General features: G+C 38.9%; 1 protein-coding gene across 4 annotated transcripts in view; it reads left to right on the top strand.

Annotated features, from left to right (window-relative positions):
* NHSL1 (NHS like 1) overlaps nt 1-20,085 on the top strand; it is a 134,317-nt gene that overhangs the window by 55,206 nt on the left and 59,026 nt on the right. For 3 of the 4 annotated variants that reach the window (XM_038526146.1, XM_038526144.1, XM_038526147.1), the window contains exon 2: nt 11,583-11,735. In XM_038526146.1, coding sequence (XP_038382074.1) covers nt 11,583-11,735 — 153 coding nt within the window. Of the gene's footprint in view, nt 1-8,567; nt 8,637-11,582; nt 11,736-20,085 lie in introns of all 4 variants that reach the window. The other variant, XM_038526145.1, reaches the window with a different exon arrangement.

Raw genomic sequence — 20,085 nt, 5'->3', positions numbered from 1 at the left:
CTTCAACACATGTAGAGTAAAGGGTGTTTCCTAGCATCAGAATTAACTGGCCAAGTGGATACCAGATCAGGTTCCTTCTAAAGAACTGATACATTATCATCTCCTAAGGTTTCCTTTTCTACACCCACCAACTCCCTTCACCAGATATTGATGAAGAGATTTCCATCAGTCTTGTTTTCAATGTGCCATATGATTCATCATTAAAGATTAATTCAGAAGCAGAAGAAAGAAAAGATCATTGTACCATTGAAGTTCTAGAACATTGGGAATTTTTAACTTACCATTATGAAATAACATAACTCAAGGGACAATTAATATAATTCTTCATGAGTTTCTGTCATCAGACACATGATTTCATTCCAGGACAGTATTTCTACAACATTACCTTGTGTGTGTGTGTGTGTGTGTGTGTGTGTGTAACCTCATTATGCAACGGTAGAAAGTACAAGGTCAAAATCACACCCAGGGTATAACACATTTCCTCACTTGTCTATAAAAGGCCTTTCTTTATGGCTGGTTTATCTAAAAATAGTATTTTGTCCAGGGTATGCATCTGATTGTGGTAGTCCCCATATCTCCTTTAATCTGGCATGTTGCTATTATTATTATTATTATTATTATTATTATTATTTAATTGACTTACTAGAGAGGCCAGACCAGCAAAATGTTCCACTTTTAGTTTGATATATGTATTGTATTCCCTGTAAACTGGAAAAATTTAACTTATCAACAGTGTTTGACTGGATTTTACCATAGGTGATGCTTATCCTTGGCATTTCATCCCATCAGGGGGCATGTGATATTACTTGTCCCATTAGCATCTGCTGGATTTGGAAGATGGCAGGCTGGTCTTTCTACTGTGCAGGCAGTTGCTCTAATATTCCTCTTACATGGCAGCTCTGTAGTAATAGAACATAAAACTGACAAGTGAATCAAGAAGTTTTGGGGGCACCTGGGTGGCTCAGTCAGTTAAGCTTCTGCCTTCAGTTCAGGTCATGATCCCAGGGTGCCAGGATTGAGCCTTGCATCCAGGCTTCCTGCTCAGCATGGAGTCTGCTTCTCCCTCTGCCCCTCACCCTGCTCCTGCTCTCTCTCAAATAAATAAAATCTTTTTTTAAAAAACACAAAGAAGTAGTTTTGAATGTGTAAGGTCTTAGACGGTTGAGAGAGGAATACTAGAAATTTGTAAGAAAAATGCCAGATGTGAAAAAACGAGAGGGAAATTCTTTAATCACATGTAACCAACTCACCTTTTGGGTTGATTCTAATCAGTTCAATGCCTAACAGCCAGAACCGTAGTCAATTCAGTTTGTCTTGAATAATAAGAAAGCATATTTTTCATCATTTGTGTTAAATCTTTATGGCTGTTTTTTTAATATCATAAATTAGAGTTGTATCAAACAAACTTACTGTAGGTTTTTTTAAAAGTCCTTTAATCATGAAATTATAGCTCCCTGAAATTCAACTTTATCTCTGGGCATCTTTTTTTTTTTTTTTTTTTTTTTTTTTTTTTTTTTTTTAATTTTTATTTATTTATGATAGTCACAGAGAGAGAGAGAGAGAGGCAGAGACACAGGCAGAGGGAGAAGCAGGCTCCATGCACCGGGAGCCTGATGTGGGACTCGATCCCGGGTCTCCAGGATCGCGCCCTGGGCCAAAGGCAGGCGCCAAACCGCTGCGCCACCCAGGGATCCCTGGGCATCTTTATTTTATTTGATAGACCTGTTTTTTTAAAGTTACTCTTTCATTTACACATTTATTGATTATATCAATTCATCTGTCTCATTTGATTTACAGCTTCAATAATGATTATTATTTTGATAGATAAAAATTAGAGACTCTATATAATTGCCCTCAATGTGTGTTTATAGAAACATGAAACACAATTCTTATCCCCAAAAGTTAGAATTTTGGCAAGACTTTGTTTTTAATAAGCAGGATAGGACTCAGCTATCTATAAGTTTATTACTGAAGCATTATTATGAATGTCTAAGTAGATTATATTGCTTGTTAACTTTTAAATATTTCTAAAATCTCTTAATATTAAGTGTACACTATTTTATAGGCCTACGAGCCTGGTATTGGATACTTTCTGCTATGATGTTTTCCAATGCTCCAGGTCTAAAAAGTACAAGAATCCTTGGGTGTGTCTGTGGATTTAAAAATTGTATTTCAAGTATTCTAACCATGTGTAAAGATAACGAGGGCACCTAAATTAACTTAGTCACATACAATCTTTTATTTTGGATGTTACACTTGATTTTTAAAAATAGCCTAAACCAAATCAACAGTCAGTAAAATTCCTATTTATAGATAAGGTTGGACTGGGAAATTTCATATTTTGAAGAGGTAAAATTCCTTTGAGAAGAACTTAAAATTATCTTTTAGTACATGGCTCTGACCAGAACTCTTTTATATTTGATTTTTCTTTCTCTTCCGTCCCTTTCAACTTAGAAGACCAGAGTGATCTTTATTGATTGTATATCCCATTTCCAATTGATCAAGGATTCAAATTTTGTATGATTCAAAATGTGTATGTTATATGCTATACTTGCATATTACTTCTTGTGGATAGTATATGAAAATGTTTCTTTTTAGTAAAAACTGTTTAGCAAAATTTATGAATGTTTTTTGGATTCAACCTAAAGACTTTTAAAACCACAAGTGCACTGAATGCACAGGGAAGGACCTGAAGTTTTGTGTCAGTGGAGATGGGGACGTAGGGGAAGTGTTAGAGGGGATAGAAGCCTCATCTGTGGGTCTTGGGAGCCTCAGACTGCTCTGCTCTTAAGCAACTCTTGGGTTTAAATATATAATCTTTTGTCGTTAATGAAAATAAGAAGGTTGTAACTTCAGGTTGTACTCAAGATGGAGACCTGGGTGGTAATGGAATCATTTATTAAACAGTTAGGGTTTAATTTTAAATTTTACACCTTAAGTATATAATGGTTTCTGAAGTTACAGACTTTAATACGGGCTGGTAAGACCAAAGAAGTTGTAGAAAAATTGCCCAAGTGAAAATTGATTTGGGCCACCTCACATCTGGCATGGGTTGTTACACCAGCTCCCAGTTTCTCTTTCTGCCCTGGTTAAGCCCATTCACACCCACTGCTCACCTTGATCTCTTTGAAATGTGACACTGGCCTTACAGCTTTCCCGTTTCAACTCTCTCAGTGACAGGCTGGCCCACCAATGAAACCCCCTCGCCCCCTTCAATGGTCAGGCCCTGTCTCTCTCCACCTCCCTTGCCACCTTTCCCCACATTACCCCCCCTATAAACTTATCCCGAACCTCCTTGGGTGACCATGACTGTGTTTTATCGAAGAGTCTCCTCTTCCCCTTTGTTTTTTAAAAGAAATGTTTGCCCTTTGCCATCATTTCCATTAACATCATGGTCTTAATCTCTCTCCCTATGCTTATTCATTACTTTATTATTCTTATCTGTTTGGGTGTGTTGCTCCAATGGACTCTGACCTTCCTAAGGTCAGGAACCAAGTTTGATTTACGTTTAACCCGGATGTCCACATCGGTTGTGGAACACATGGCAGTTAATAAGTTGTCCGTGTAAAATTTCTGAGTGGTTGACTGCAAAGGCATACATAGTTAACAGTTAAAATTTTTAGACTATGTATTACTTTGCAAAATATTTCTGTATCTCTTTGCTAATATGTTGTATACCTACTCCTAGAAAGTAATCAGAGAGCTGTAGAAGTAATCAGATGATTCCTAGAAGAAAAATTTTAAATGTTGGTCAGAAATAAGATTTCATTTCAGAGAAAGATTAAGCATTTGGAAATGTTAGAACTTTATAAGGATGCAAATATTTATACATTAGTAGTGATAATAGAATTCCCTGGACTAGGATAAGCCACCAGGATTCTTCAAGTGGTGGAGAACATATATTTTTCTTTATAATATTTGGCAGTATTTTTCAAGAAAAGTTAGTTTCAAATATTTTTATTATTTATCTGTCCTAATTTTGAAAGATACATTGATTTGAATACATTAACTAAAGACATCTTTTCAACTTAATATATGCATGAAAGAGAAATCAGGACACCCAGATTCTCATCTTAGCTCCTACATTGCATTAGCTTCTAGTTCTCAGTTTTCTCATTTTTGACTGAGGATTAAATCTATCTGTCTGGTTCATTGAAAATTTGACTGTAATAGCCCTAATAGAAATGAGAAAGTTCTTGATAAGCAGCCGGGGGGGGGGGGGGGGTGTGCAGATTGGCTTAAATTATCCAGCATGAGATAACATGAAATTTAAGTAGAGGTTAGGAATATGGATCTGGAGGACAGACAAATGAAAGACAATAGTGGGAGAGGAAGATGGAGCAGAGTGTTTAAAGGCAGTAGCATAATCCATGGATCATCAGTCTTTTTCCCTAAAGATCCAGATAGTAAATAGCTTCAACTTTGCAGGCCATACGGTCTTTGATGAACACAGTCTGAGAGCAGCTGTAGACAATAGATAAACTAAAGGGGATAGACGTGTTCCATTACAGCTTTATTATTCGACACTGAAATTGTAATTTCCTAGAATTTTCATGTCATGAAATATTCTTTTAATTTTTTTTTTGTTTGTTTAAAAAGGGGTCAGCTAGTTTTGGCTGAAGGGCCATAATTTGCTGACTCCTGCCTTTCTCAGGTAAAATTCATTAAGTTTTTAGGTGGGAATAAGTAAAAAGCACAGGACAAAAGTTTAAAGACAGGGTTTTTTTTTTTTTTTAAGATTTATTTATTTATTCATGAGAGACAGAGAGAGAGAGAGAGAGAGAGGCAGAGACACAGGCAGAGGGAGAAGCAGACCCCATGCAGGGAACCTGATGTGGGACTTGATCTCAGGACTCCAAGATCACGCCCTGGGCCAAAGGCAGGCACTAAACCGCTGAGCCACCCAGTTGTCCCAAGGACAGGCTTTTTGAAGCTTGTTAAGTTTGTTAGAACTCAGAGAAGGAGCAGTCAGATGTAGGAAACACACAAGTGTTATACAGTGTTGATGAAAAGCTCAAGACATGGGTCATAGTGGGATATAATTAAAAATAATTAGAAGAGGAGAGAGAAGACCATTGGTACTAGTTAGAGATGCACTGGTGACCACTGAGAATTTATTGTAAATGAAGAGAGAATTTTAGGCAGTAGAAAAGTTAGAGAATAGCAACTGGAAGTGATAGGTGTAGAGGAATTATTCATGGTGCTGGTAGTTTAACTCTGAGGCAAGAAGACTAAAATCTGTGAACTTGATTTCCCTTCTGTGAAAACATAACTGACCCTCTATTAAGCTTAAGGCTGCTTAGCTATCTCTTAAGATTTCACTCACCTGGGATCCCTGGGTGGCGCAGCGGTTTGGCGCCTGCCTTTGGCCCAGGGCGTGATCCTGGAGACCCGGGATCGAATCCCACGTCGGGCTCCCGGTGCATGGAGCCTGCTTCTCCCTCTGCCTGTGTCTCTGCCTCTCTCTCTCTCTCTCTCTCTCTCTCTCTCTGTGACTATCATAAATAAATAAAAAAAAATTAAAAAAAAAAAAAAGATTTCACTCACCTATGTAGCTAATATATATGCTTACCACATACCAGGTACTGTTCTAAGGATTTTATCAATAATAACTCCTTAAATTCTCATAATAACCTTACAACATAAATACTATTATTGCCTCCATTTTACAGATGAGAAAACCAAGGTATGGAGAGGTCCCTCCTCTATTAAGTGACTAATATCCTGGGTGGGCTGGCTCCAGTGTTGGGCTCTTCACTCCTACCTACCCCATACTGTCAAATTTTCCATGTCTGGGTTATTTGAAATCTTTTCTTTTCTTTTCTTATTTTTTTTTATGCTATTGTAGGGCTAAAGTTGGAAGAAGAAGTACCATAAATTTATATATTTTCTGTTGAATGTATAAATGGAGCAATTAAAAAATACTAGACACTTCCGTAAAAACCTGGCTCTTCAATATACTATGACACTGAGGCAAGGCAAATTGTAAGGCTGTTCTCTTGCTGATATGCAGGGTATAAAGTAAGACATGTTAAAATTATTGGGGAAATCTTTATGACTAATAAGCTCTTTCAAAACATAACCTAATGTGTAATGGGGTAAATACTATAATTTATCTGGCTAGCATCTGCGGATCTGGACTTGAGTGGGGCAGCATGGAATAATGCATAGAGGGTTGATGTACCCTGGATGCTGGGATGAAAGCATGCTTTCTACTCCTAGCCTTACCACTGACTGATGTGCAACCAAATAGTGATATCTCAACACAGCTATGGCCACTTACTATCAGACTTAATATAGAGTGAGAAGGGAAATTCTTTCCCGTGTGACTCTTACTACAGTTTATTTGCTTAGAACACTTCTCTGACTAGTCCTAGTGGACTGGACGTGTTTCACACCCCCTCCCAAAGAACCCCCACCCCCCAACTGGGCATATTCCCTCTTTAAATGAGAACCGATGAAATTCAGTGTAGGTTTTTGTTTTATTGCCATCTCCTTAAGGTTTTTACTCCAATTTTGCCTTTTTAATGAGGTCTACCCTGATTTCTATTTAATACTGTAGGCCGGCTGCTTCCCCAGCCCTTAAAATCTTTTTTATCCTATTCAGCCTTTTCTTTTGTCCACTCACCACTTACCACTAACATGCCAGGTAATTGTAGTTTACTGTCAAATAATATAAGCTCCATAAAGGCAGGGATGTCACAGATGTACCCCAAAGAGATGGCATTTAGTATGCGCTCACTATTTACCTTTTTAATGACTATTTGGATGCCGTCGTTATATACATGTGAAAAGCTGCATAATGTTTCCAACTCCACATACGTGGAATGAGATTTGATCTCCAAGACTTGTGAGTTGTGCATTGGAGAGCTTTTATCTAGAAGCCCACCCACTACTACCTGTCTCTAATGCTGTGAGGCTGAGACGCGTCTTTTGAAGCAGATCAAGGTCACTTGCTTATAAATTTGTTTTCCTAAGGGGAATTTCGTTTGCTAATTTAAGGCATTTATATAATTTAACTTTGGAATCATTTCTCATTTGAGTTGTTTCTTGTTTGCCATCTGGCCGTGTAATTACTTTTAAGTAAAACTGTATATAGGATGAAAGAGCACAAATTGGAAATCTGTGATAATATGTTTGGTGAGATGATAATATGTGTGTTTTAATTTTTTGTTTGTTTGCTTTTATTGTTCAAAAAATAAGGGAGGGGGGAGCATTTGAGGAGGAATCATTCCAAAGCTTTCCTTAGAGGGAGTCCCTTATATAAAGTTTCTTCTTTGACGAACAGCTTTTGTTATAAACTAAATGTTTTGAATTAGTGGATTATTACATTTTTCCATTCATTTATAAGTCTAGCCTTAAGCTATGGAACAAGAGATTGTCTAATGTGTCTCTGAAACTGTTCTGCCCTGAAGTAGAACTGGGCAGAGGTATAAAGCATCATTCCTTGACTTTTTCTGTTTTCTTAGTATCTCCCTATCTGTGTTCATTTTCTTTTTGTTCCAGTCCCTTTACCCCGGAAGTTATTTTCCTAGTGCCAGCCTGTGTATTATTATTTCAGATTCTTCCCTTTCAATTTACTTCCCCAGTTCTTGGATGTTAATTGCAAATGGACAAAAGAACCAGAACCCAGTATCATATATTCAAGTTCAGGAGAAACCTAAATAGTGTTTGGAATTACTGTTCTCTGTCAGGAGGAGGGGCTCAGGGGGGAGTGGAATTTTTTTAGACCAGGTGCTTAGGTGATAATTAAATTTAAAATACAGATTTAAATCATTAAGGTACAATTGCAATGCTGATTCTCAGTCACTGGCAAAAGAACAAAACAAAACAAAAAACAACTGGGTGTGAAAACAGGAGGTACTAATTTGCATGAAAATGCAACCAAGTGATCACTTATGGCTCCACGGAGAGTCTGTTGTAAAGTTTTACTGCTGGTAAAACGTTCCTTTGGTGTGGGAGGCAGAGCCGGGGGGCGTGGTCAGGGAAACAATAGTTTGGCTCTTTCTCCACCCCCCCCCCCAAATCCATTCAAATGCCTGAATTAACTGGAGAGTCAAAGAACCAACCCAGACTCGCTGTAAGACTTGTGGCTTCCAGTACAAAGATCTGGAAGTTCCTGGTAGCCTAGTGAAAATGGGGAATACATTTGCTTCACCTTGACTGGCATAGAGGAAAATCTACTTATTTTCCTGGACTCCAGAGACGAGAAACTTCTGATCTGTTGGAGAGAAAGTGAATACAGGAGCACCGAGGCAGAAAGACTGATGTGGCTATCATGCAAATAAGAACTGTGATTAGCTTTCTCTTTCTGTACACTTTGTCACTGCGGCTCTCAGCCTTAAAGATTAGGTTTCAGTGGGAGCTTTTCAGGTTCAAGGGCTGTTAATGGGTTGTAACTGCCTGACAGTAAACTCAACCTCAACATTACATCAGCACCTCCGGCAGATGTCTAAGGATTCGAGCCCGGAGGAAGAAAGTTAGAATCTGGAGCAGAAGGATACAGCTTACCACCTGCCTGATGGGCTGAGCTTTTAATATGATTTAAATTTCTAACCCCTATGTAGGCATTCTGGAAATGGTGGCCTTCATTAATGCAAAGATCAAGTCTTTAATTAAACTTTTTAAGAAAAAAAGTAAGTAATTTCTCCTAACCCCCTCCCTGTGTGCGTGCGTGTGTGTGTGTGTGTGTGTGTGTGTGGTTTTATGTATTACATCTTTTTGAGTGATGGAATTAGAATATGAAAAGATAAGTAGCACAAGTTAAACTTCATTCTCTACCAGGTTGTTCAAATACCTCAGACTTTTATAACTCTAGGGCAGAATTATGTGATTTAGCATGTCTTATTTATTTATGGTTGAGATTTTAGGTGAATTCACTTCTTTTGTGTTTGTCAAAAGAAGCCCTTTGATAAAAAGGGGGAGGGGAGAACCTTGTATTTACCTTATGTCCGCCTTGATAGATGTGTTTTTGATTCTCTGGCTTAACCGTGCAGGGAGGCTGTGTGTGATCTATCATGTATTTTTGATGGGGATGATCCTCTAAAACTTCCTGGAACTCTCTGTTATGTATTTTAGAGCTCCAGGACAAACTCTGTCTAGACTGATCAGTCACTGTAAAGTGCACAGCTTTTGTGGCATGTCCTCATTATGTGCTTACCTTTGATTTATATTTCTTTAATCCAGGTGCTGCTTCGTTTTCTGCAGAGTATAGATTTTACAAATATATGGTTTTGTTTTTACACGGCTGTTGGCTTAGTTTAGTTTTGGGACCAGTGATTTAAACTAGATAAATGTGAATGGGCATGAGCATTGGTAAGAGAGAGATTGGAGAAAGTAACAAAGAACAGCCCTCTGGGCACAGTTTATGCAGCTCCCTTGGTGGAAGGCTGTCTTTGGATGGACTGATTAAAATCTGCCCTGGCCAAGAAAGAGATGCTCCAGAGAAAAGACAACTGTTCTTTCATAGGAGCCAGTTGGTAGCTGTACAGTGGGGCTGATGGTGTGATTGCACAGACACAAGTACCATTACTTGGATTTGATTTGTAACTGGGAATAAGTAGGAAGTTTCACTTTTCAATCTTTTTCAGCTATGAAGTATGGGAATTCAGTCTTCCAAATAAATGGACATTAGCACAAAGCATTGCAATTAACCATGGCTACTCTGGGAGACATATGGGGAGTTCCGCCCTGTGCGAGATTCTAAGGCATATGCATAAGGGCTAAGTCAGGTCTTTGTGGATTTTATGTATTAAGATTGATAATTACATGCACCATGCAAAACATTTGTTTAAGAGGTTACAGGAAATACCAGGTACCTAATTTACATGCTGCTTTTGTCAAATACTAAAAGCAGAAAGCAGGGGCATCTGAGTGGCTCAGTGGTTTGAGCACCTCCTTTGGCTCAGGTCACAAGATCCTGGGGTCCTGGGATCGAGTCCTGCATCAGGCTCCCCACAGGGATCCTGCTTCTCCCTCTGCCTATGTGTCTGCCTCTCTGTGTCTTTCATGAATAAATAAATAAAATCTTTAAAAAAAAATAAAAACAACGCACACAGCCATTTCTGTTTTTAGCTTGATGTCTAGTTTACAATGTTTATTTTACCATGTAGCAATTTATGGAGAAGGTGGGATGATTTGAGAAACAAATTATTTAGGGATGAGGCTTACAGAATTTAGTAGCTCTAGAAAAGATGGGCTACGGGGTAGTGCTAACCTATGACTCAGGTTCCCGGAAGTGCTAAGGAAAGCCAAGTTCCCCTTCAGCGATAGTTCTAATAAGTCAGCGGCTCCATTAGATTAATTTCACTGCTTCTGCCACAGTATGCTTTATATATATTAGTTCATCTCATCTTTATAATAGCTCTACTGTGCTATTAGGTACTTTGAGTTAATTTGAAATATGTTCAAATAGAAGGGCTCAGTAGTTGATGCATGCATGTTCATTTTATTTTGATAGTCTATCTTACAGTCTTGTTTCCAGGGACATACGGTGTTATACAAGTGTGTATGCTCAGTGTGCTCCCTACAACATAGATCAGGGTCAGGGAAGGCTTGCCCCTGGCTTACAATTCCAGTATCTTCTGGTTTTACTTGTCACCTCCAGGAAATGCCTTATTAGTACGGGGTTTTTCTCTTAAACTTCTCTAGTCTCTCCTTACATCTGGTTTACATCAGCAGATATACAGAAAGGATTAAAAATTATTAATAGATATGATTGGTGCTGTCAGCTTCATGTTGGGTTCCACTGGTACCCCCAACTCAGTCTGTACTTAGGAAAACATGAAATAGACATAGAGATCCCAAGCCCTAGGGGAATCCAGGAAAATTACTATGGAGATTTAGGGTACTCTCATGATTACCTATCATTTCCCCTCTGATGTACTCTTTTGTATCGGGAAAACTCAATTGAATTGGAATATGTTTGGTCAATTGCATTGAAATTTTTAAAAATTTATTTTAACATAATAGTATTCCATGAAAAAAAGTATTCCATGAAAGCAGGAAATGTAGAGAAAATTTTGTAGCACAGATTGATTTCTACTTCATTAGATATGCTATTTAAATATATCCCACTGAATGTTTATGCTTAATTTAAAAAAAATGAATTTATTACAGTGATGTTTTAATGTAATGCTTTAGAAGGGAAAGATTTGGTCTCCGCCTCTTGATAGGAAATTTGTTGCTGTCTTGATAATCTAACATTTACTGATGTAATGGCATAGTACAATTGGATAATAAATACTCATTGCAGTAGAGTTAAGTAGGAATTGAAGGTCTCCATCAATTTCAAGTTTTCTCGGTTGTTTGATAACTTTGGAGTAAAGGGAAGGCCTAAAATGCTGGGAAGCAATTCTACCAAAACATTGTGGGGAATGCTGTTCTGTTTCAGCTTTCCCTTTAGAGACAAAACACTGTGGGACGGACCCCTGGAGCCTAAGACTAAACCTCATCCAGAATTTGCTCCATTTCCCCTCTGTTGGCCCTTAACCTATGGATGTAAAATTTTACCTTGACGTAAAATGTTTGGAGCCACTGAAGCATATTTTGATGTAGAATTTATTCTACCTTTCTTTTTACAGCGGTTTCCAACCTAGATGAGGAGAGTAGATGGACAGTCCACTACACTGCTCCATGGCACCAGCAGGAGAATGTGTTCCTTCCCACCACAAGACCACCCTGTGTAGAGGACCTGCACCGCCAAGCCAAGCTCAACCTCAAATCAGTATTGAGGGGTAAGATTGCATCCTGCAAACTTGCTGTTCTTGGATCACTGACCATTAGAATTGAAAGCACAAATCTGATAGCTATTTGTAAAAGAAGACCTATTTATAATGAACATATAGCATGCTGGGTTGTTTTTTTTTTAGAGGAGATCATAATTACTTACAACCTAATACATGCCTCATATGTTCTGGTCTCTGTAGAAACCTACCAATTTACAGGCATGCAAATCTATCCTCAAATACCCCACCCCTGTTTAGCAACTCTTTAGCATGTTAAAAATCACCAGTCCTAATTTAATCCAAATAAACCCCTGCTGACATGTGAAATTTTGCCACTGCCTTTTTTAAACCATTGTAAGTATTCAAAACAAATTTGTTAAAGCTGATACTTTGTAATGGTTTGTACTATTTAGTTCAAGTTGGATGGAAAGGGGACCTATATATATAGACTTTGAAGGAGTTCAAAATGGTTTGTTTTTTCAGAAGTTACAGCACCCAACTGCTCTTCTATTAAGCATAGGTTCTGTCAACAGATGGGCAGAGTACACCGTGGTCAGTAGGAAACAGAGGAAGAGTATACTCCTATAGCTAGTTTAAAAGTTTTGTTTTTACTTCATTTTACTGTGGATGTTAGGAAGTGTCAATGTGTGGCAAGGAAGGCTTCTTAAAAGTGATAAAGAAGTTCTTTAAAAGAAGAAGGAGTGGGATCCCTGAGTGGCGCAGCGGTTTGGCGCCTGCCTTTGGCCCAGGGTGCGATCCTGGAGACCCGGGATCGAATCCTACGTCGGGCTCCCGGTGCATGGAGCCTGCTTCTCCCTCTGCCTGTGTCTCTGCCTCTCTCTCTCTCTCTTTCTCTGTGACTATCATAAATAAATTAAAAAAAAATTAAAAAAAAAAAGAAGAAGGAGTGTCTTTTAAGATTCGAGACTTTTTCCTTAAAAAAGCAAACTAATGTTCTTACTCTACCAGATGCTGCTGCCTCTACCAGTTTTCTCCTACCAGGCAATATTTGGGACATTGTTTTATTTAAAAATGCTTGTTGTTGGGGTGCCTGGATGGCTCAGTCAGAGGATCGTGTGACTCTTGATTTCAGGGCCTTGAGTTCAAGCCTCTTGTTGAGTATAGAAATTACTTTTTATTTTCTTTATTTTTTTTTATTATTTTTAAAGATTTTATTTATTTATTCATGAGAAACATGGAGAGAGAGAGGCAGAGACATAAGCAGAGAGAGAAGCAGGCCCCATGCAGGGAGCCTGACGAGGGACTCAATCCCTGGTCTCCAGGGTCACACCCTGGGCCGAAGGCAGGCGCTCAACTGCTGAGCCACCCAGGGATCTCCTAGAAATTACTTTTTAAAAAACCTTTAAAAAAAAGTACTTGTTTTGTTGTTTATCTGAAATTGAAATTTAGTTTAACTGGGTGCCCTGTATCTTAATCTAATTGGGAAATATTGAAATCCAGAAGAAATCTGTTATTGACTCAAGGAAAACCCAGCACAAGGACCCCAACTAGTATTTACCAAACACTTGTCTATATGCCAGATTCAGTCCTAAGTCCATTACACGTGTTATCTCATTGAATCCCCACAATAATCCTGTTTACTATCATTAGGCAAATTTTACAGGTGGTGATATGGATACACACAGATCAGAAATTTGCCTGAAATCGCCAAGTTAGTTAATGTTAGGACCAGGATTTAAACCTAAACCTGGACCATCCCAGGCTACAGAGCTCATATTCTTAACTGAAGCATCATCTTGCCTCTAATATCATTTGTTAGAAATCTTTTATTCTGGTAGAAGTGCAGACTACAAAGGCATGGTCTTGGCTCTCAAGGAAATTATACTTACTTCATTGGTACAGATCACCATGTGAAAAATTCTCAAGAGATGTGCCAAAAATTGCTATAGAGGAATTAGAGAAAGCAGATAATTTCTGCTTTGAGAAAGAAGGAATAGCTTTCAATAGATTCACAGTAGATTTACTATTCGGAATAGAACTATACAGACATTTTAAATGATCGCCTTAGTTTTTCTTCCTTGAATCTTTTCTAATGCTTAGATTACCTTATGGATCTTACAGTATCTTGTATCCTATAGTCTTGGCATTGGATCATCCAGAGCTGAGATTATTGGGTCCCCTTTTTCATTTAGCCTGCCTAACCTATATATTTAGTGACTATAAGCTTAAGAGGAAGAAATTGCATTAGTCGGGCTCTTTTGTGCAGCCTTGGAATTGTACTTTGACCTTTGTTGCCTTCGTGATGTACTTAAATCCAACCAAAATTTCTTCTACATCCCTTCACTACATAGTGATTTATCTTCAGTACATTATGACCAAGAGCTTCTCTACTTATAGCTCATCTCTTCCACCAAATAATTAATAAGAATATTAAATGGCACAGTTCCCAGGACAAACCCCAGAGGCAGTGCCATTGTTAACATTTCTCCCTGAGCCATGAACAACAGAGCGCTGCATGGTCTGGCTTGTAGAGAATGCTTTCAGGAAGGTATGTGTGAGTTTGAGTATTCAGGCCCCGCTTTTTTTTCTTTTGATCACTCTCCAGGAAATTGTGCTTCACTACTTCTTTCATGTATTTTCCAGTATCAGATCAGAGCTTCTCTTTTCTTCCCTGAGAAAATTGAACATCTGTATATAGATTTTTCTGATTTTATTTTCTTTTTGATTATTCAGTAGATCTATATAAAATAACATCACCACCAGTTTTACCTACCCTTGAATTTTATTTTGAAAAGGTAAATGTTTTAGCAATCGCTCTAATGTCCTAAAATGCTTTATTGAAGGGATTTACTATTAATAAAGTTAATAACTGTGGAAAATTTGTGGAGCTCAACTTTTAAAGCCTGGATTTAAATATTCCTGGAGAGATTTTTAGATAAATAATAACTTTTAAAACAGTGATTGAGAAAGGTGAAATGAAAAAGAGCCTCTGAGTTGTTTTCCTCTTCATTTATTTGCTTTAAAATTTTTTTTTTAATTTTTATTTATTTATGATAGTCACAGAGAGAGAGAGAGGCGCAGAGACACAGGTAGAGGGAGAAGCAGGCTCCATGCATCGGGAGCCCGATGTGGGATTCGATCCCGGATCTCCAGGATCGCGCCCTGGGCCAAAGGCAGGCGCCAAACCGCTGCGCCACCCAGGGATCCCTATTTATTTGCTTTTAATCACACACACAGAACTTCACATCCTACGCTTCCCATATACTATATTCGCAACCTGCAATAAACACAAGTGCAGAGCATTTATTGCCTCATTATCAGTGAAGATTAAAAAGAAAAAATCCAGTCCCTGAATATATGGCACTATTAAGGTACGGGGTTGTATAAAGCTATTGGTCTAAGATAATTTGACCTCAGTGTTCTTTGCTTAAAATATAGAGAGGTAGCTAATTATTCACAATAGAATTTTGTTCCTTCACCTCTTACTGTGACTTTGTCCATAATTTTAAGGAAAGAATACTATTGTTTTTTTTTTTTTTTTTTTTTTTTTTTTTTTATGATAGTCACAGAGAGAGAAAGAGACACAGGCAGAGGGAGAAGCAGGCTCCATGCACCGGGAGCCCGATGTGGGATTCGATCCCGGGTCTCCAGGATCGCGCCCTGGGCCAAAGGCAGGCGCCAAACCGCTGCGCCACCCAGGGATCCCAACTATTCTTTAATATTAAATAGGTTTGTGCTTTTTCATAATCATTAAATGCTCGTCGTGTAAGTTCCGTCAGGTTCTATGGGAGCTTAGCTGTCCTCTCAAGGATCATAAAGTAATGGAGGGAAATGATTCAATAAATACTAGTAAATTAATAACTAAGTGTCATAAACATTTGCTTATTAAAGTAATGCAGAAATGCCTAAGGTCAGTAGAGTGAGGAAGGCATGGGTTTCATGAAAAATGTTTACATGATAAAGCTAAGTTTCCTAACTTCATGGGTCCTTAACTTTAAAGAGCTGAGCTTGCAACTTTGTGTCAAGACTGAAGTAAATAGAAAATGGTGTAATGGACATGTGTATGATGTACAGTAGGCAGAGAGAGCTTAGTCAGCTAGAAAAGAAAAGCATTGGGAGACACCTCCCTCTCCACTTGCCCACTCTCTCATCTCCCCCCATTGAAGAGGAGATGGGCACAGTGTGTAAAACGGCGTATGGAATGCCTGAAGCGTGTGTTCTATGTGCAAGTTCACTCTATTCTGGTCCAAATAGAGATCTTTTATTTGTTGTTGACTAATCTCTGGAGAACTTGATAGAATTTGATGGACCATGCTCTTAGTGCAAATGATTTGATCTTGCTGATTTGTTCCTAGAGATTTAGGTAGTGGTTTACTGCTAATGACGATACAAACGTGTACCCAGATTTCTTTTTTTAAGATTTTATTTATTTATTCATGAGAGACAGAGAGAGAGGCAGAGACATAGGCAGAAGAAGTAGGCTCCCTGAAGAGACCCCAATGTGGGACTCGATCCTGGGACCCAGGGATCATGCCCTGAACCAAAGGCAGCCACTCAACCACTGAGCTACCCAGGCGTCCCCGTGTACCTAGATTTAAGAATAATATTTTGATATTTGGCTCAACAGAACATCTGGCTGGCAATGAATAGTTAATTTCTGAAGATCAATCCCATTATCTATAAAGAATTCACTTAGCTTTTTACTGAATCTCTGGAAGAATTCTACCCTTTTAATCTCATAGTTGTTTGAACAGTTCATGAACCTCATCTGAGTTAGATGTGATGATGGGTAACCTTTCTCTAACAAAATATCTGAATCATTTTTAGCATTATTAAAAGGGCCACATTAAATGGGAAAGGGGAACTGAGGGATGGGGGCGTGGGCATGGTTAAGTTTCATGAAAGGTTCAGGTTTTATTTCTTTATAACTGTAGGCCTCATTCAACAATTATGAACATATTGAGAGCTGAAATAAAGACATGTTATTTTCAAGGCTCCATCCCCCAAAAGCCCAACCTGGGAGAGAGAGAAACAAAATTTCTCACAGTATGTTTAACACGCAGTTTCGTTACTGTGTCCATGTCCACTCCTTGCCAGAATTAGTTCACAGAGCATCTGTTGTTGTATCAAAAATGTTCCTACTCACAGCTATCCTTCCTGAAGAAATAAACCCATTTTAGCAGGTCAGCGGCTCTGTGGCTCTAGAATTAGAAGTGAGAGCACAGGGAGGAATGTTAGATCTGGCCTATGTTCATTCACAGTCAGGCGGTTATATTTATTACAGGAATTGAGGATTTACAATGGGAATAAATGACTGTTGATACCAACTGGTTAAAAACTGTAGTTTTGTGTGTGTGTGTGCATGTATGCACACCAACCTGCTCAACACTGGAGAATGGTACACTGTTCTTAAAATTATGGACAAGGTTTCCAAGTAGTTTCAGGCAGGTTCATCTGACAGTTCCTGACATAGAGACTTTATGTAAGGGTCATTGCGTCTACTGCTTATGTCAAGAAGCATCCTAGGGACGCCTGGGTGGCTCAGTGGTTGAGTGTCTGCCTTTGCTCAGGGTGTGATCCTGGGTCCGGGATGGAGTTCTATATAGGGCTTCTTGCAAGGAGCCTGCTTCTCCCTCTGCCTGTGACTCTGCCTCTCTTTCTCTCTCTCTATGTCTCCCATGAATAAATAAATAAAATCTTAAGAAAAAAAAAGTATCCTAGTTCACTTTTGGCTTAGACAGATAAGTTTGTTCTCGGAAGGATTGTGGGATTCTCTCTGGATTTGATGAGGCGCCTTGGCTATCTTATCTCACCACCTCAGACATACCCAAGATGAACATCTGTTTTGCCCACCTGTGCTAAACAATGGATTCTTTTTCTTTTTCTTTCTTTTTTTTTTTTTTTTGGTCACTTTAAAAAAAAATTATGACATATAATACAAATGCCTAAAACATGTACAATTTAACAAATAATTATAAAGTCAATACCAACAAAACCATTACCCTGGTCAGAAAGTAGAATATGACTTAAACTCCAGAAACCTCTTATTCTTGCTTTACAATAGGAGAACATCCAGGTTTAATGAAAAGAGTATGGGTCACACCTAGGTTCAAATCCTGCCTGTTATGTACTAGGTATCTATGATTTGAGTTTAATTTTGAGAGTATTTCATTGACAATTTAAACATGTTTTCTCATCTATAAAATAAAGATCATAATATATGTGTTCATGGGAGTAAGATGAATTTACTTTTGTAAAGTATCTCAAAGTACCTGCCCCTTAAATTGGAAGTAGTGTTTGTAGAGGGAAGGGTGCATTTATTTAAGTGCAATGGAATACAGATATGATTTATTATAAACCTCAGCCGTCTTTCCCAAATGGCTGTCAGTGTTCTCCCTCCTACCTGTGATGCTCCTGAGATATGCTGTGGGGAGGAGAGAGAGAGGAACAGAGCAAGAAACATCATCAGATAACAAGGGACAGTCTCAGACACTTGACACTCAGGTTCATTTCATCCATATAAACAAGGTGACTTTTTCTCCCACTCAGCATCAACCTGTGAAAGAGCCTAGATTGCTAGAGCTGGAAGGGCCCTCCCGCATCATTTGATTAATAAACCCCCCTTTTCATTTTGTAGGTAAGTAACCCAAGGCCCATGGAAGTGAATGGGTTAATTTATAGCTGCTTTGCAGTTGATAGATGACTAGGTCAGGATTTGAAATTGGGTTTCTCGCTCAGCCCACGCTGGCCTATTTGGATCTCAGATCCTGCGGACACTGAGGAGACCTATCTCTTTGATGCCTGCCATCAACTCAGAAAGGTCATAGGGACAGGGGTCACTGGAATCTAAAGGCTGGAGGCAGGTTTGGTTTGGTTTGGTGAGCCAATTCATTTAGGGAATGCACATTAGGTTGTGGATGCCTAAAGGTAGGGCTTCACTGTTGCTCTGGAAATCTTCTCTTTACTCAGTCTTAATTTCTTTGAAACTTAAGTTTAAGAGAAGTAAAGGAGGCAAACTCCATCATGGGACTTCGGGTATGTCAAATACCTGTAACTGTCGTTTCATTCTAATGGTTTGGTATGTGTTTTTGGGACTACAGTAGGTTATTAGTACCTCAGGGGACTTTAAAAAAAAGGGCCCAGATTATAGAAAGGATAAGGGAAAGATAAGGGGACTAATGATTTAGTGCCCAGTTTTCTTTTTGCCTGGGGCTATTCCTTGTGTTCTTCCTGAAGAATCCTTTAGGTAGAAGGAGAAGGGGGAAGTATCACTGTTTAAGGAAAGGTTTATTTTTAATATTTTATAAGTAAGAAACATTAAATTACTTAGACTCATTCATATAGAATTTTAATGTTTTTTTCTAGTTTAAATAAAAGTAGGTCTAGAATTCAGGTGGGGAGAGTGGTACATATTCTGAAAAAGCCATTGAACAGGGGTAGGGAATATATTGTCTCATCTTTCCTAAAATATAGCAGCATTAACATTTTGTTCGGTTGTCATTAACTAGTCAAGAAAATGAGGCCAGAATTCTGATTCCAGTGCCCTGCAGTGGCCAGTGGGATGTTGGAAAGCCATATCCCATTTTTGTCTTTGGCATTCCTCCTCTGGAAAACAATTGATGATGTCTAAGCTCCCTTCCAAGCTCAAAAATTCTAATTGGCCTCTCAGTACTTGGCTGCTTAAGGGTGACACATGAAAGTTTTTGGCACAAGGTTAGAATTTACTGCTGAGCTTAAGTCCTAAGCAAACTGGGCTATCTAAAATCTAAGCTTGTGTTGACATATAAATTTTCTAAGTGGATCCTGCCAATGAAGCACTGGGCTGGATATTGTAGCTGAGTCACAGAGGAATGACGTTCTTGCTTGCCCCAGACGCTTAAAGCCAGCCAGAGAGATAAGATGTATGTGTGAGTAACAGGGTTGATGAGGCTGGTATCACTGAATCTCACCCCTGCCCCTGGGTGTTGTCTTTAAAACATAAATCTGATCATGCCTCTCCTTTGTTTAAAAATTCCCTAAGAGCCCCTCTCCCAGACAGGATGAAACTTAAGCTCCTTGGCAGCTAAGAACCTTCATGATCTGCACCCTGTTTGTCTAGTCTCACCACCAGACCACCTTTTCTCCTTCTGCTTCCTACCCCTCCACCCAGGCTCTCACCTGTGCCTTCACGTGTGAGGATCAAGTCTGCATGGGAATGCTAGCTTGTCCTGTGCTCTCTTTCTCTTCTGCGTGTCCCAGTCTTTCTTCCTATTGCATCATCATCCCTTACACCTGGCTAACTTCTGTTTCCCCGGGAGAGTCATCTGGTGGATGTCGGAGACCCTGCGAGGCTTTCCGGGACTCTCCAGGGCAGCCCCCGGCACACCTTCAACACTTTCCATACATTCCCACAAAACTT

Source organism: Canis lupus, chromosome 1, assembly GCF_011100685.1.
Source record: "Canis lupus familiaris isolate Mischka breed German Shepherd chromosome 1, alternate assembly UU_Cfam_GSD_1.0, whole genome shotgun sequence".
NCBI classification, from domain to species: domain Eukaryota; kingdom Metazoa; phylum Chordata; class Mammalia; order Carnivora; family Canidae; genus Canis; species Canis lupus.
This window is presented reverse-complemented; position numbering and strand designations above follow the sequence as displayed.